The sequence below is a fragment of the Phymastichus coffea genome, unplaced genomic scaffold (genome assembly GCF_024137745.1).
Source record: "Phymastichus coffea isolate CEN01 unplaced genomic scaffold, Cenicafe_Pcof_1.1 PCOF00099, whole genome shotgun sequence".
Taxonomy (NCBI): domain Eukaryota; kingdom Metazoa; phylum Arthropoda; class Insecta; order Hymenoptera; family Eulophidae; genus Phymastichus; species Phymastichus coffea.
The window spans coordinates 447,088-461,850 of record NW_026706910.1 but is presented as its reverse complement, the minus strand read 5'-3'; the positions used below and the strand labels follow the sequence as shown (position 1 = coordinate 461,850).

The following is a 14,763-nucleotide window of genomic DNA, read 5'->3' as shown; positions in this document are numbered from 1 at the left end:
CATTTATTTCAAATACACAGACATTCGCTCACACATTTACACATACACAGGCACATATAGGTGAAAAGAGGAGTTTCAAAATAATACTACTTTCGATCATATAGATTCCAAAAATAAGCCAAAAGCTAGCAGTATTCTTTTTCTACTGTCAAGTCCACTATTTATGAGTAAGTCTATATAAGACATCAGATCAAAGATCAGCAAGTTCGTATGGAAAGCGTGCAATTTCATTACAAATGCATTGCGATCCAAACAGTTTCAAAACAAAATTCCGTTTATTTAAAAAACATGGGAACAGGTTTGCGTTGTTAACTCTTTCTTTTCTCTCTTACTTAAAAAAAAAAGATATAAGCTCAAGAAGAGACTTTGAGCCAGAATTACGCCACAAAATTTATTAATAGAAGCTACCACACTTGCTGGCTGACCCCTACGCTCTCTTCGAGGATTATTGCGTCCTGAAACTTAGTACCTTAGTATATGTTGAACCGTGTGTACGATAAGCATAACTCTAAGTTTCTCCAAACGACCTACTTGATTAATTTTAAGCAATCTGTTAACGATGATTCATCTGGAAGTTTCAGTTACAATTTGTGCCTCCCTAATTATATGTATTTCTTACACTATTAATATGTCTACACTACAACTATGCATATGTAATTAAAATGTTTAATTTTTTTGCCCGTTTTGCTCATTTTCGCCTTTTTTTGCCTTTTATGAATTGCAAGACTTGAATGTTATGGACCATATTTTCATTTCCTAAATTAATTTAATTACTAATTCGAAAGATATTGTAATATATCGGGTGGCCCTTGAATACGTGTGTAGAAAAACATACTAGTTATGAATTTACTCACATTTAATTCTATTCTTTAATTAGTTTTAAGCGCATTATGATGTTATTTTCAAAGGTGGCGAAGAAATAATATCTTCTACATAAAACCTAATGTTAATATTTAAAAAGTTTTAATCTTAATAGACATTAAGAAATTTATAAAATATATAATATTTAATTAAATTTAAGTTTAGTTCCTTTTTTATTTATTTATTTGTTGATTAACTGATAATATAAAAATGATGGTATGATATAACATAAAAGTATCATCGTTTACAAGATATATCGGATAATATTAAAAAAATTTCAATTAACTACTTAAAAACACTTCTAATGAATCACGAAGGCAACTTTGAAGATCAATCAATAGAAATTGATGAAATCAGATAAATTTATAATGAAAATGGAACTGTCTACTTCTACTATCTACTATGTACTATACATACTATAATTTTAAATCGCCGCTGTTGCCGCCGCTGTGTCGTACCAATATCTCGATTCCTGTTTAATAAATAGGATAATAACCGAATTAGGTTACTAAGATAATAACCTTTTTGCTTTATTGGATTGATAGTAGCTCTTTGAAAAGATTTAATTAATAGTAAAATATTTCTTCTTTGCATTTGTAAAACTTTGTTATGAATTGCAATACTTGAATGTTATGAAATATATTTTCATTCTTGTAATTTTCAAAGTAAATTTAACTGCTAATGCGAAAGATATTGTTTTTCTTAAATTTAGTTTCTCGGAGTTGCCGCGCAAAGCTCACAGAGGGCCCGACCGAGTCTCTTAGTATATCTGTTGGTTTGGTTTGGTAATCTATTTAATCAACTTAGCATAATTTTATAACTTTTGAACTACCAACCAGTTCATCATACTATCGTCCGAACAATTGTCATCGTGCCCTTTGAATTTGTAATTGGTTGCCTTTATTTTCCACACAATAATGAAATTACATTCCCATTAAAAATGACAATAGAAGGAGAAAAAATGTTTCATTGCTTTTAATCTATTTCGAATCGAGCGCGAGAACGAAGAGGTCGAAAGAAAGAGACAAAAAAAAAGTGAAAAAAAAGGGACGAAGACTTCTCCTGGGGAAAGTTCAACGATTATGCAGAAAAGTAGTCGACTCTTCACTTCGTTTCGCTCCTCCTAAGGAACATCTCGCTCTTATCCGTTAATCTCGAAACAGCTTTCCGAGATAAAAAAATAAGGAAGAAGAAGAAGAAGTCCGGAGGAAGGTAGAGTTAGCTCGAATTTGCTTTTCATCAGGACCAATTATAAAGATTGCGAGCGAAATCGAAGCCGCACGAAAGTTATATTCGTGGTCGCCGAGGCGCCGCATAGTCGAACAAAGCGCCGCTTCTGGCTCCCGTTTTGTTCTATCGCCGCGGCGCTTGTTTCCTTCAGCCCGCGAAAATCTCTTTTTTTTGCTCTTCTTTTCTTTAACAACTTCGTTCCCTCGACGCCGCTTTCTCCCCTCGTTCTCTCGTTATATTTGCTTCACTAGGGCGCTTCTCTTTCTCTCTCTGTGTCTGTCTCTATATGTCTGTCTCCGCTCTTTTTTTTTCATTCAACTGGTCTATGCTGAAAATTCTACGTTTTTTTTCTCGTCCGTTGAGAACATGCTCTTTTCAAGTTTTTATACGAATGCTCCTACTTATAACTTTTTCTTGTCGAAATTCCTGCGTGAGCAGGACGTTTCCATGCTGATTTATTTTATTATTTTTTTTACAAGAGCTCTGTTTTACAACTTTTTCTGGTGAGATGTTGTTATTCCACTGTTATTGTTGGAGAAGTTTTGTAAAAGCACGAAAATTGCACTTGTTTAGGTCGAAACGTTTTAATCAAAATTAATTTTTACGATGTTGTGAAATTTGCTAGTCTTTGCCAAATTCTAGCCATAAAATTAAAGCAAATAAAAGATAATGCATTGCGGTCATGATAATATAATAGTAGAGGAATAGTAGAGAACGTTTATCAAACTTGTATAAAAGTTGAAGTAGTGAGTGCTGCAAACTTTTGAACAATTTCAATAAAAATCTATAAAAAGAATGTATATAACTTTTAAAAAATGTCACATGAACATCCTATTAAATTTTAGGAAGCTGTGCCTTTTATTGATTTTTACGAAGCTGAAGTAGGTTTAAGAGTCAATTAAAATGTTGACACATTGAAAAGGTTCGAAGACTCAGCACATACTGAAAGTTCAGAAGCTCGGCGTGTTCTAAATAGCTCGTTAAGCTCCAGTAACTCGGTAGATCGAACAGCTTGGGCTTGGCTCCAAGCTATAAGCCTTTACAATTTCAATCTGTATTTTCTACAACCGAAGATGCAATTTATTAACCTTCACTATAATTATGACGGATTTCAATTTCCCCCAACAACACCCAATAAAAATGTATATTGTGAAAGTAGTGCTCCTGCTAAAATTAGAGCAAATAAGATTTCACCAGGTAAAACAACGTATTCTCTGGAGATACAGTCTGTATGCCCCTTTATGCCCCTTGCCACTAGAAATGATCGATCATGTCATATACGTGCAAGTGAACTTCATTAGTAAAGAGTAGTCATCGTGTAAGCAATTTTTTAAAGTGAATTTCTGAAGGGAGAGAGGAAAAGAGTAGTACCCTCGAAGTTCGTGGATAGAGTACACATTTCCGAACAGACGTTTGGATGGAAGAATGGAAAAATTGAAAAACAATATTTCATTAATAGGGATAGAGAGAAAGGGACAGGGAGAGAGAAAGAGAGGGAGGAAAACGATTACAAGTGGCTTGCGTCTAGTTCGGCGTGGCTTGGGATGAAAAATACGACGAGCAAGCGAAGCACCAGAGATAAGGAGAAAAGTAATGGGGTGGTAGGAGGGAAATGCAGAGAGAAAGTTCGGCTAGGATATAGAAAAGGCAGGTCTGGCTTACGACTGGATGGTGGTGTGCGACGAGAGAGAGAGAGAGAGAGAGAGAGAGAGAGAGAGAGAGAGAGAGAGAGAGAGAAAGAGAGCAAGAAAAAATGGCCGTAGAAAAGTAGTGGAAGTGAAGAGATAAAAGAAGTCCGCGCGAACAAAGAAGGGAAGCGCGCGCGTGCGTCTGGAAGGAGAGAGGAAAGCAACAGTCGACTCTAAGTGGATGCCGAGAGAGAGAGAGAGAGAGAGAGAGAGAGAGAGAGAGAAAGGGGGGAAAACTTATGCAGATCTAACCAGAACGGGAGAATTTCCGGGACGCCGGAATTCTGGCGTTGTTGTATTCTCTCCGATAAAAACCGACAGCATGCAAAAATACGAACGTCGATCAAAATTAATTAGTAATAATTACGTAGTCGTCGATTGGGGAGCAAGAGAAAAAGGGACGAGTAGGTGGCAAGAATGCCGATAAAGTTCTAGGTTTGCGGGGGATCGAGTTTTGAATCGAGATTTATAGAGTCTTTGCCGCGATTATTGATGGCCGCAACTTTGGCATCACGCTTTATTAGCGTAGCCTCGCTAAATAAAAGGTTCCATTCATTTCACCTTTCTCGACTCCAAGGAATATTTATTGCTCATTGAACGCTCCCGTTAAAATCTCTCTCTTTCTCTCTCTCTCGTTTCTTTTTTTTTTCGATATTTTTATTAATTCGTTTTCATTGCGGAGTTCTCCCGGGATTTATAAAATATTTGCGAAAACTCGAGAAATCCCCTGTGCAAAGCCTATTTTTATATACGATGAATACTATATTGTCACTGCGTCAAATAAAGTTCAGAGATAGGGAGTGAGTGAGAGAGATAGAGAGATAGGAACACAAGAGTATCTAGCGCGAGAAAAATCACAACGGATGTTTATATCGATATGGTTTGCGCAGACATATAAATATCGCTTGATATTGATTCGATGAAAAATCTACATTTATTCGAACGCGTTTCGATAAATATGCATACAAGCAATAACATTTGAAAGTCGAGCAGCCGCAATCATTGAAATTATTCAATAACGATTGGGCGCGCCGCGATCCTATGATAAATGGCGCGTCAAATGCTTCATTAGCATTCGGCAATAAATGCCGCCGAATAACGTCAGTAAGCGATACGTCACAATCCTCGTGCTGCAATCAGCAGAAAAGAAGGAAACAGATGAAATTCGTTACGCGCTATTTCGCTGCCGCAAATATCTGCGAAATTTATCGCCGCGAGAAGTCAATTATATCCGATCTCGAGGGCTAAGAAATCACAATTAAAATTTGTAATGCATATCCGCGGACTAGCTGCTGCGCCTTATTGGAAATCGTACCGGAGCTCGTCGCGCTTTGTGTTACGCGCCCGAGCGCCTCACGCATATATCAATTTTATGTAACCCCCTGCCGCCGCCGCCGCCGCCACCGCCACCGCGTATTGCGCAACAACGCGTACGCGTGCTGCGGTCGGCAGAGAAAATTATGATGATTTAGCGGCTGCGCCGGCGATTGTTTATCCGCTTCTTTTCCGCGCTTCTTCTCGCGGAGATGGGGAAGAAATGGCCGGAGAGGGAGACGAAGACGACAACGCCGACACTCTAAACTGCCGAGTGAGTCCGACGAGCGCCGGGACTCTCTGCCGAGTTAGCTAAACTTTCTTGCGTTCGATGCGGACGCGAGCGAGCGAGCGAGCAAGAGATGGAGAAAGCGGTTCGCTGAACTCTCGGCCGACTGAATAACTGTGCCAGTCTTTTTTGCTTACGCACAAAAGAATATTTTGGTCTGTGAGCCCGAAAACTGTAACCTTATTGCTGAGTATGCGCGCGCGTATGTAGGTGCATTCGCGAGGCGTTTTCCTCGGTTCTGTTGAACTTGTTGTGGAACGCGAAATCGAATGTTTTCCTTTTTTCCCGCAAAGCCTTGCCGAGTGCGCAGTCTTTCCGATGGATGGAAAATTCTTCTGATGGGTCCGTAAGCCAATACGTAAGATTACGATATCAGCGGGCTATTAAATGATATATTATAATCAAATGCACTGTAATGTGCTTTCTGTCGAATATTAATATTCACATTTTCTCCAGTTCACCTCCATTGCGACACCGTGATTAGCATTTTACAAACTGCCAATTGCTATCGCGTAGATTTACTTTACAATTAGGTAGCCGTTGGAGTGACTGTCGCTTATCGGGTCAACAGTTACAACAGTTGTTGTTAAAACCGAAACGCTTTTTCATGAAACTCGAGAGCTCGATACCTCGCAATTACGGAAAGCTGCACTCCCGTGCGCGTTAATTTTTTCGTGCTTCGGTTCACTGCGCGAGAAAACCAAAAAGCCGTAAAAGCAGCGAGTTACACGCAAGGATACACGCGTACGCGAGCGTGTATATTTCGGAAGCCGCAAAAACTACCCGCAACCGAGCGACCCACCGGCAATTATCAATTACACGCCTTTGATAAGTGCACGCAAGTTTGTCAAGGCAGCGCGCGTTTGACATTCAATCCGGAGTGTTTGGCCGCTTGAAATATTCTGCCTCGCTCCCTCCCGCTTCGCTAATAATTGCCCCGCGCTAATTGCGCGCGTCGCCAGGCGCGTTTTGGGAATCGACCGGACGGCAATATAACCTCGACGCGAATTCTTGGACAGCCGGGCGGCAGGTCCATCGGGCGCGGAAATGGAATGCGCGGAAGCGGATGGCGGCGACTCCTTGGCATGCCGAACATCCCCCGGCGCGAGCAGCGGCTGCAGATTAGTGTCGCGCGCGCGTCGATATACCGCAACCATCCGATCACGCCCTTGCGCCTTTCCTCTCTTTAGCATCGAGCACAATTACGGGCGACGCATCACCTTCCCTGGCTCTTGTCCCGCGAAAACTTTGAAACTTGTCAATTGCAGGGGATCGGGGCTAGATTATATTGCCAGCTTAACTCTTCGCCTCACGACTGAGCTGCACCTTGGCATTTATTTCAAGGGATTTAGTCACTACAACCCTCAAGATTATACGTGTTCAAGCGTGGAGATTCGTTCGTTGACGATGTTTCGAAAGCCATCTCGCTTCCAGTTTTCGGAAGTTTGCTATTTTTTCTTTCTCCTTTTTTTGTCGTGGATATCGCGATATCGCGAATCGCTTGGTTATATAGCCATACAAAAATAGTTTTTATATACATATATAGGCACAGATATAGATACTGCGCGTGATGGATAATAAAGACGAGAGACACAGTCAAAACAATCAGTTTCGATCATTCGGTGTTCGTACAGATGGGGTTTCAACTCGCCCTTGAGTTGATATGTCAACTGATCGAAGTTGCTTGGCAGGGTGTATTTTGTTTCAATGAAAAGGGTCGCTTATATATATATATATATATATATATATATATATATATATATATATATATATATATAAAAGATGTGTGCGTTCACGTTATCTGTAGCTTACACAAATCTACCTATTGTAAACTACATGTTGACGCTATATTTCATTAAAAGTTACACGAGTTAAAAACAAAGCGAAGGAATCTATAAGAAATCTATCGTTAAATATTTTAAAATATCTCTGCCTAGGAATTTTCTAAAATATGAAACGCCATTACGAAGATACGAGCTCATTAATAAGGTGGTGGGCTACTATTTTGAGAAGAGCGTGTTGGCATATCGTTTTGTTTGCACCGCGCTTCCGTCGTCATGTTTATTTTCGATAGCGCACAAGTTATAAATGCACTAATGAGGAAAACTTGAAAATTTAATCAAGTTGAATTGCTGATGACACACAATATTCTTGAACAATATCGCTGGTGCGCTGGGCAATCAATTAATGAATTACCATGCAGATAGCGCCGGCGTAAGAGCATGCAACTGTGCAGAAGACTAGGGAGGGTAGTCGATTAAAGCCATAGCAGAGAGAGAGAGAGAGAGAGAGAGAGAGAGAGAGAGAGAGAGAGAGAGAGGAGACATACCAATTTTGATGAGCGGAGGTAGAGCGTGAACTGGGCCGCTGGTCAGCTGGAGTAGCGGTAGCAGCAGCAGCACTACGGCGAGAAGTAAGCCCGGCTGCTTCCCCTTCATAGCTCATCTCGACTATGGAAGTGCGACCCCCACACCGCCAACTCTCTAGGCCGCTTTACGCTACGCTCGCTGTAGCAACATCAATCTGCAAGCACAAAAGTTCCGGGAGGTTTTCTTTCCCTTAAGTTGACGATTACCATGGGTTCAATTGGACGGCTATGGGAGAGGAGGCTAATTAAAAGTCCAGTCGCGAGATGGGAGAGAAAGCGAACGAAGAGCCGGCGAATGGAAGACTGCCGTCTGCAACTTTCCAAAGGGGATTTTCCAATGGGAGCCAGGGAGCTCGTTACCCAAGCTCGAGATGGCGACTTATTGTTCGAGAATTAACGCGTATTCTACGGTCGTCGAGGACATCGCCTATTTAAATGCGATTGGCTTTGCGCTTTATTTTCTCGCGGCTGCTGTTAGGTTGTTACCCTCGAGCAAGCGCATATAGAAAGTTTGCGTTCTCGAGAGATTCGAGCGCATCACGCTTGTTGCTGTTACTCGTACGAAAATTTCGAGGCTGGTAAACTGCTTAATTAAAAGTACGCGCATGTTGTGGTATATGATGTTCTGGTAAATTCATACGTGTAGTTCCTCGCTGAAAGCTACTTCGCTAAATTGAAACCGCGCCAAGTTGAGCTTTCTGCTAAATTATAAAGCTCTCCCCCCCTATCTTTTTTTTTTTTTTTTTTTTTTTTTATTAAAGAAGCAATTAGAGAAACGATGTTACCGACGAACGCTTCAACTCGACACTCAAAATTTAATCACTGGCGTCATACAAGCTCCGCGTCGGATAGAAAGGAGTGTCGCTTGGAGAGACCGAGCGTTGAAACAATTCCACGCTTTAAGGCTCGCTAGCAGCGACCGTATTGTTGAGGATTTCGTTTTGAAACGACGCGATGGAAACAAAATGAAACAAGAAAAAGAGAGAGAGAGAGAGAGAGAGAAAACTAACGGAACGTCGCGTCGCGCGCGATGAAAAGGCGAGTCGCGAAAGAGCGTCAATTAAGCTGGTCTCTTTTTTTCGGCCGTGCGGCCAACAATGTAGCGAATTTTTTCGAACGATCGCGTCGCTCTCTCTCCTCTTCGTACGCGAGACGATTCGCCATTAGTCGTCGGCGTGTTCTTTCCGAAGCTGCTTCCTGCCCCCTCCGCGTTTTTTTTTCATTTTTTGTTTGCCGCTTTGTCTTGAAAAGCGCCTTTTTGCGGTCGTTCGCGAGAGATTTATACTGCGCTTTAGTTACCAAGGGAAGATTAATTAGCGGCGCGAAGAGGTAGGGAGGCGAGGGGGGTCGACCAGCGCGAGATATTCATGGCTCATTGGCAGTGAATTCAAATTGCATGATGCTTTAAGTACCCTTTTCACGATTGCGCCGCGTCACGTGCTGCCGCAAAGTTGAAATTGCATCGAGTTTACCGGCAGAAAAGACATTGCGTGGCACGCGGATCCATCAAACGGTTGACGTTTTTCTTGGTTTCAACGCGACTGAGAGCTCCATTGGCTGTTTGCGAGGTGTATAAATTGCGTACAATTGTCTCTCGACGGACAATAAATTACACTTAGTCAGCTTCGTAACGCGATGAATCTGGATAAATCATATTTGATACAATAGATTATTAATTATGTAGCGAAATGTACACTACCTTACGAATCACGCATAATTATGGCTTCAATAGCACGCATATCCGCAATGTAAGCAATAAACCAGTAATGTAATTTGATTATTGCAAAATTATAGAACTCCGAGAGAACATGAAACACAACCGCCGTGCAATCACATTCGAGAGGAGGGAACAATACAATAGAAATAAAGGGGCGCGTAGCAATGTATCAGCGGATCGACGTACACTTACACGGGAGATCAGTAGAAGAGTAGCGTCCACGGTCGGAGCGCGCCGCTCTTCGCCTATATAAATCGCCCCAACGCGCGAGACCGCGCGGCGACTTCATAACGCATCCCATCGGGGATGCGCGTGAGCGTAAAAGTCGCTCCCCGCGGTAATCGATTTCTAATGCGATAGAGCGCCCCGCGTCCGCATAACAAGCGCGCGCGAAAAGTATTGATTGCGAGAGCCTCCGAGTGTCGGGACGAAGAAGAAGAAGAAGAAGTAGAAGGAGGAGAAGAGAGGATCATAGGGGCATTTCTCTCATTGTCTCCTTCAGCTCGTGATTTACGACCTACTCGAGCTACTCCTCCTCCCACTCTACTTTGCAGCGGCTTATTTATACCGACTTGCCTTTATCGCTCCCGCTCTGGCTGCTAATTCTCAAATGACCTTGAATGTTCATTCGCAACCCCTCGTTAATAAAATACAGTGATGTGTGCACTTACCAGGTACGCTCGGCTTGTCTGTGCGTGTTTGAATTTAGCGGCTAGGTCGTCGGCGATAGTCGGTTGTGACATAACCTTTGAATGCTGCCTCGGGAGATAGAGACATAGAGAGAAGGAGATAGATAGAGGAGAGAGAGAGAGAGAGAGAGAGAGAGAGAGAGAGAGAGATTGGATGCGATATAAGGGGGATGAAGAAGCGAACGCGCGACGGAGCGGCAGAGACGTTGGCAGAGCAGCGGTGGCAGCAACGGCAGACCTCCCGTGGCAGCGGCCAGCGTGCGACTAGCCGCCGGGCTGCGCAACGCGAGCGGCGCGCCACCCGATTTTCCACGTGCTGCTATGCCCTCTGCTGCTACCGCTGCCTCTTCTTCAACTGTATAACAAACTCGGCGCCCTCGAGCGCACGCGCGACACGTGTTTCTCTCTCTCGTATACCGAACCTCCCGCCCCCCTTGCCGATGCTGTCTCTCTCTCTCTCTCTCTCTTTCTCTCGCGCGCGCGCGCGAGCTCTTTCTCCATTTTCTACGTTTTTTTTCGCATTCGTATCGTTATGTGCACGCCAGCTGCCAAAGAGAGATGCGGAGGGTTGAATTTTATGGGGGCGGATTTTTCGGCGGGGCGGTGCTCACTCTTCAATGGCGCTTGTATAGTGCTCTTACCGTTATGTATCGTTTGGTTTTCACGCAGTTTTCTTGGCGAAGAATGTTTCTAGATAACAGCCTTCAGAATGTACGACAGTCCTACTTCTCATTATTACTATTACTTTTTGCTGTATGAATTACATTGAGCACGAGCTTATAAATACAGTCGTTTGAAATGCGATCTGACTGTTCCAAATTTAAATAACCTGATCCAAATTCGAGTAATTCAATTGTGCTTTATTCTGCGCCTCTAACTGGTTCTGGCATCTGCGAACGCAATGAAAATTTCTGAGTATTTTAATGATTGCGTGGAATGCGGAGAACCAAATGAGCTACAGACGACGGAACAGCAATCGTAAACTTTCGTTTACCTGCGCGTTCATTTTTATAATACGGACTATGGAAAGCGCGTCAAGTCGACAATGCCTCTCCAACACTGTGACGCGATACGGACGGCGAACGAGTATCCAGTTCAGACGTGGTGGCACGTCGGAGAGTGTCGCTGCCACCGCGTCAACTAAGGGAGAAAAAAGAAATTAAATTTTAATCCGCGGCATGGCTCTAGAAAAACGAATATATTTTCCAACATTGTATAGTAATTAATGTGACAGGCTGAAAACCTATTCCGGTATTATAATATCAAATTAGACGGAGGCACTCGAATTATCGTTGCCCATTGAATATTTATGAGTATGAAAGACAGGTCGATCTACATTATAAAGAGGTTGGCGATTTTAAAATTTAATTTTTGTCAGCTGCGCGTAGCGCTCTCTCGGGCTTATTTGCTCAAAGAGAATTCATTAAATAACGAGAGAGAGAGAGAGTTGTTGTCTGTTTGCCAATTTGAATTAACGACCCGAAAAGTTTGCGAGCGCATTAAATTCCCTGTATGAACGATGAAAAATTGGATTATGCGCATGTAATGCAAATCAAACTACCTTCTGCACGGCCAAATGAGCAATAATAGCGAACGAGGCTCTCCTTTCGATGCGAGTGTGTTGGAGCACTTTGACAATTTTGTTTTTTTTTTTAAACGATATTTATGTTCGTGGATCGTTTTGAGTGAAATGGTAATTATGCCATGAAACGACAACAAGGTTTCTGGCCTGTCGGATGGGGAATGCGTTTATTAATTAAAACACTACAGCGTTCGTGTAAAAAATCAAACTTCGAATTTGCAAGAACAAAAGAGCCGCAGCAATGTTTTGAAAGCGAGCTACACTCCATTCAAACTTATCAAATGGCTGATATTTCTTTGTCGCTCGACAAACACGGCAATAATGTCAAAGCAAAAATGATATGTGGCGGGAAAAAGTAAACATTAAAAAATGGAGTATACTCGTCGCGCCTCGTGTTCACCACCGTGGGACAAGAACAAGAGCGAGAGAAAAAGAGAGAGAGAGATAAAAAACGAGCTTGCTTGAAACGTGATTCCATTTGCGCTTGGATTTTGACGGGGCGCGTTCATTCATTTGACTGAACAAAACAGTGTAGGGCCAACGTTATGCAAGGGCCGTGTGACGGGTGCGAGAGTTATTTCGCGGAGGTAGACAGCTGCGATGAAGAGCTGCTGCTGCTGCTGCTGCTGCTGCTGCTGCTATGTCGGCGACGTTCATTTTCTCTCTCCCTCTGTACGGGAGCGAGACACTGCATTTCAATACACAAAGTCCCGGCCGTGCTATGCCTCACTTTAAAAGGTTGTTTTATTAAACTTGAAATTTTACCAGCAGCCTTTTGTGGCCGATACTCGATACTTCCACTTACGGTTTTGATTAAGGATTTCGGAGCATTATCGGCTTCCTCCTTGTTATTGAGTGACGTTTAATAAGTTTTGTTGGCGTGCAGTGGATCGATACCATAAAGGAAGATGATCCCTTTGATCCATTAGTGCCTCTGTACTTCGAGCTGTATAATTGTTCTGCGATATTATGGTCTCGACAAAGAGCGTAGAATGGTTCTTGTTTTACTTGATTGTTTCGACATCCGGAAAATCCAAGGTAACGGCTAACGAAGATGCTGTCTTAGCTTTTTGCAACACTCTTACGCCAAGAACTTTCAAATACGTAGTATTGTTCCGACGGTAAGAAGAAAAGGTAAAAGCAAGTAAATACGTTTGAACGAGGGCAAAAGCATAAGAGAGAAATGCAAGCTTCAACGCCGATGATTCAGCTTTTCAATAGGAACAATTCTACACTGGGAAACTTCACATTAGAGAATCGTATGAAATCTCTCTCGTACATTTACGCAGCAGACAAAGAACGAACATTTTTGCCAACGTCGAATAGCAAAGAAAAAATTTGACGTGATTGATACTAATGTTAAATTCCGACCCGGTAATCAAGATTTGTATTTTATTTAATTTCTCGCTTTGATTAACCTTTCATTCTTCACTTGTTTACTATCGCAGTATCGCGGTCAACTGCCGAAAAGTGGAGGTGTCGTCTATAGCGTCTGGATTTTTCGACCTACAAAATTTGTGCTGAGTTAGATTAATTGCAAAATCGTTATCTCATTAATGAAAAGAAGCATTAATTACGTCTCAGGATGTAACGCTAAAGATTTGCCAACTTTTTCGTTCTAGTGTGATCGCTACTACAAATTTTATTATTCGATCGCAAAGTCAACGAATTTATACCTCTCTCCGCATTAAATTTATGCAAGTTATTTGATAGTATGATATGCTGTAATCTAAGAATGTCTTGCACTATGTTAAAGTTGCACCATCGTTTCTGATGAGATATGTCAAACAGTGGCTTTTTTTCATTCCCGTATTTGATTGAGACATTTTACGTTGATTGGTAAGCTCAAGTGTCTAGTGATAGAGCTCAAGTATAGCCAGACATATTTGAGGGCATATCAATTAGGCTAGGCAAGCTAGTCGATTTCGTGAAAAGTATTTACGATTTTTTATGCAGAGATTTTCTTTGAGAATTTACAAAGTACAAGGCCATAGTATGGTAATTTACACTAGCATGCGATGTTTAATTTACGCACATCCAAAATACATATCGAGGTTATTGAACATCAATGAATATTTCGATAAATCAACCGTGTAATCATTATTTGTTCATACATAAAACAAGATTTATTAAATATAATTTATTTATATATCAAAATCATTTATTCGTCTTAAAAAAAAGTTGATTTTCTTTCAAGAATGTGTATCAACAAGAAGTTGTATCACTTGTCATCGGTGATAAGATCCTTACAGTGCACTTAGCATGTTTCTCATGAAGCACTTTGAAGCATAAGTTGCACAATACAAGCATGTTGCAAAGCTTGGTATGCCAACGATTGTTCCCAAGGGAGGTTTATACAGTGTATATATGCTGGAAAGGACCCTCGAATTAAATCAGTACTCGGGGACGCGTGACGACAAGGCCGAGAACTTTCCCAAACTAGGATGAAGGAGGTCATCGGTGTGGCCAGTTTCGGCCAGCAACATCGACCTTCCCGACTCGGATATCTCAGATTTCGTTATCAAGCGTTGACTGTTCGTGTTACTCGGTTTAGAGAAGGAATGATGTTCGTAATTTTGAAATTCTTTTCTTTGATGCAGAACATTGAGATATTTTATGAATTACTACTTCAATTGAAAAGACTTGCTTTTTTCGAACTGTGATAGAATTGCATAACTTTCTTTGAGTGGTTTTCAATAATATTTCAAGGATATAACACGACCATTTATTGATTAAACATTAAATTTTTAATTTGATAATATTTTCTTTAAATCAGATGTATTAACAAATGTTATCACTGATCACTATCCATTATTAATTAGCTAAGAAAAAAATAACACTGGTGTAGAAAAAGAAAATATTTACTGCGATTGCATTAATTTTAATAAAATAAAATAAAACTACCTCAAAAAACAGTCGGGAAAAATTATCAATGCAAGATCCAAATTTAACAACTGATTCAATAATTACCGAAATAAACAATTGCATAGAGAAATTGAAAAATACAGTAAAAGAACAAAAACAT

At 41.3% G+C, this 14,763-nt stretch overlaps 1 protein-coding gene across 6 annotated transcripts in view; it reads right to left on the bottom strand.

Moving 5' to 3' along the window:
• LOC131670049 (glutamate receptor ionotropic, kainate 2-like) overlaps nt 1-10,475 on the bottom strand; it is a 71,741-nt gene extending 61,266 nt beyond the window's left edge. For all 6 annotated transcript variants that reach the window (XR_009302421.1, XM_058945364.1, XM_058945367.1 and 3 more), the window contains exons 1-2: nt 10,139-10,475; nt 7,712-7,905 (exon numbers count right to left, since the gene is read on the bottom strand). Coding sequence is in view for 5 of the 6 variants with exons in the window: in XM_058945364.1 (XP_058801347.1) it covers nt 7,712-7,820 (109 nt within the window). In the remaining variant the exon portion in view is untranslated. The remainder of the gene's footprint in view (nt 1-7,711; nt 7,906-10,138) is intronic.
• Nucleotides 10,476-14,763: the final 4,288 nt, after the last annotated feature.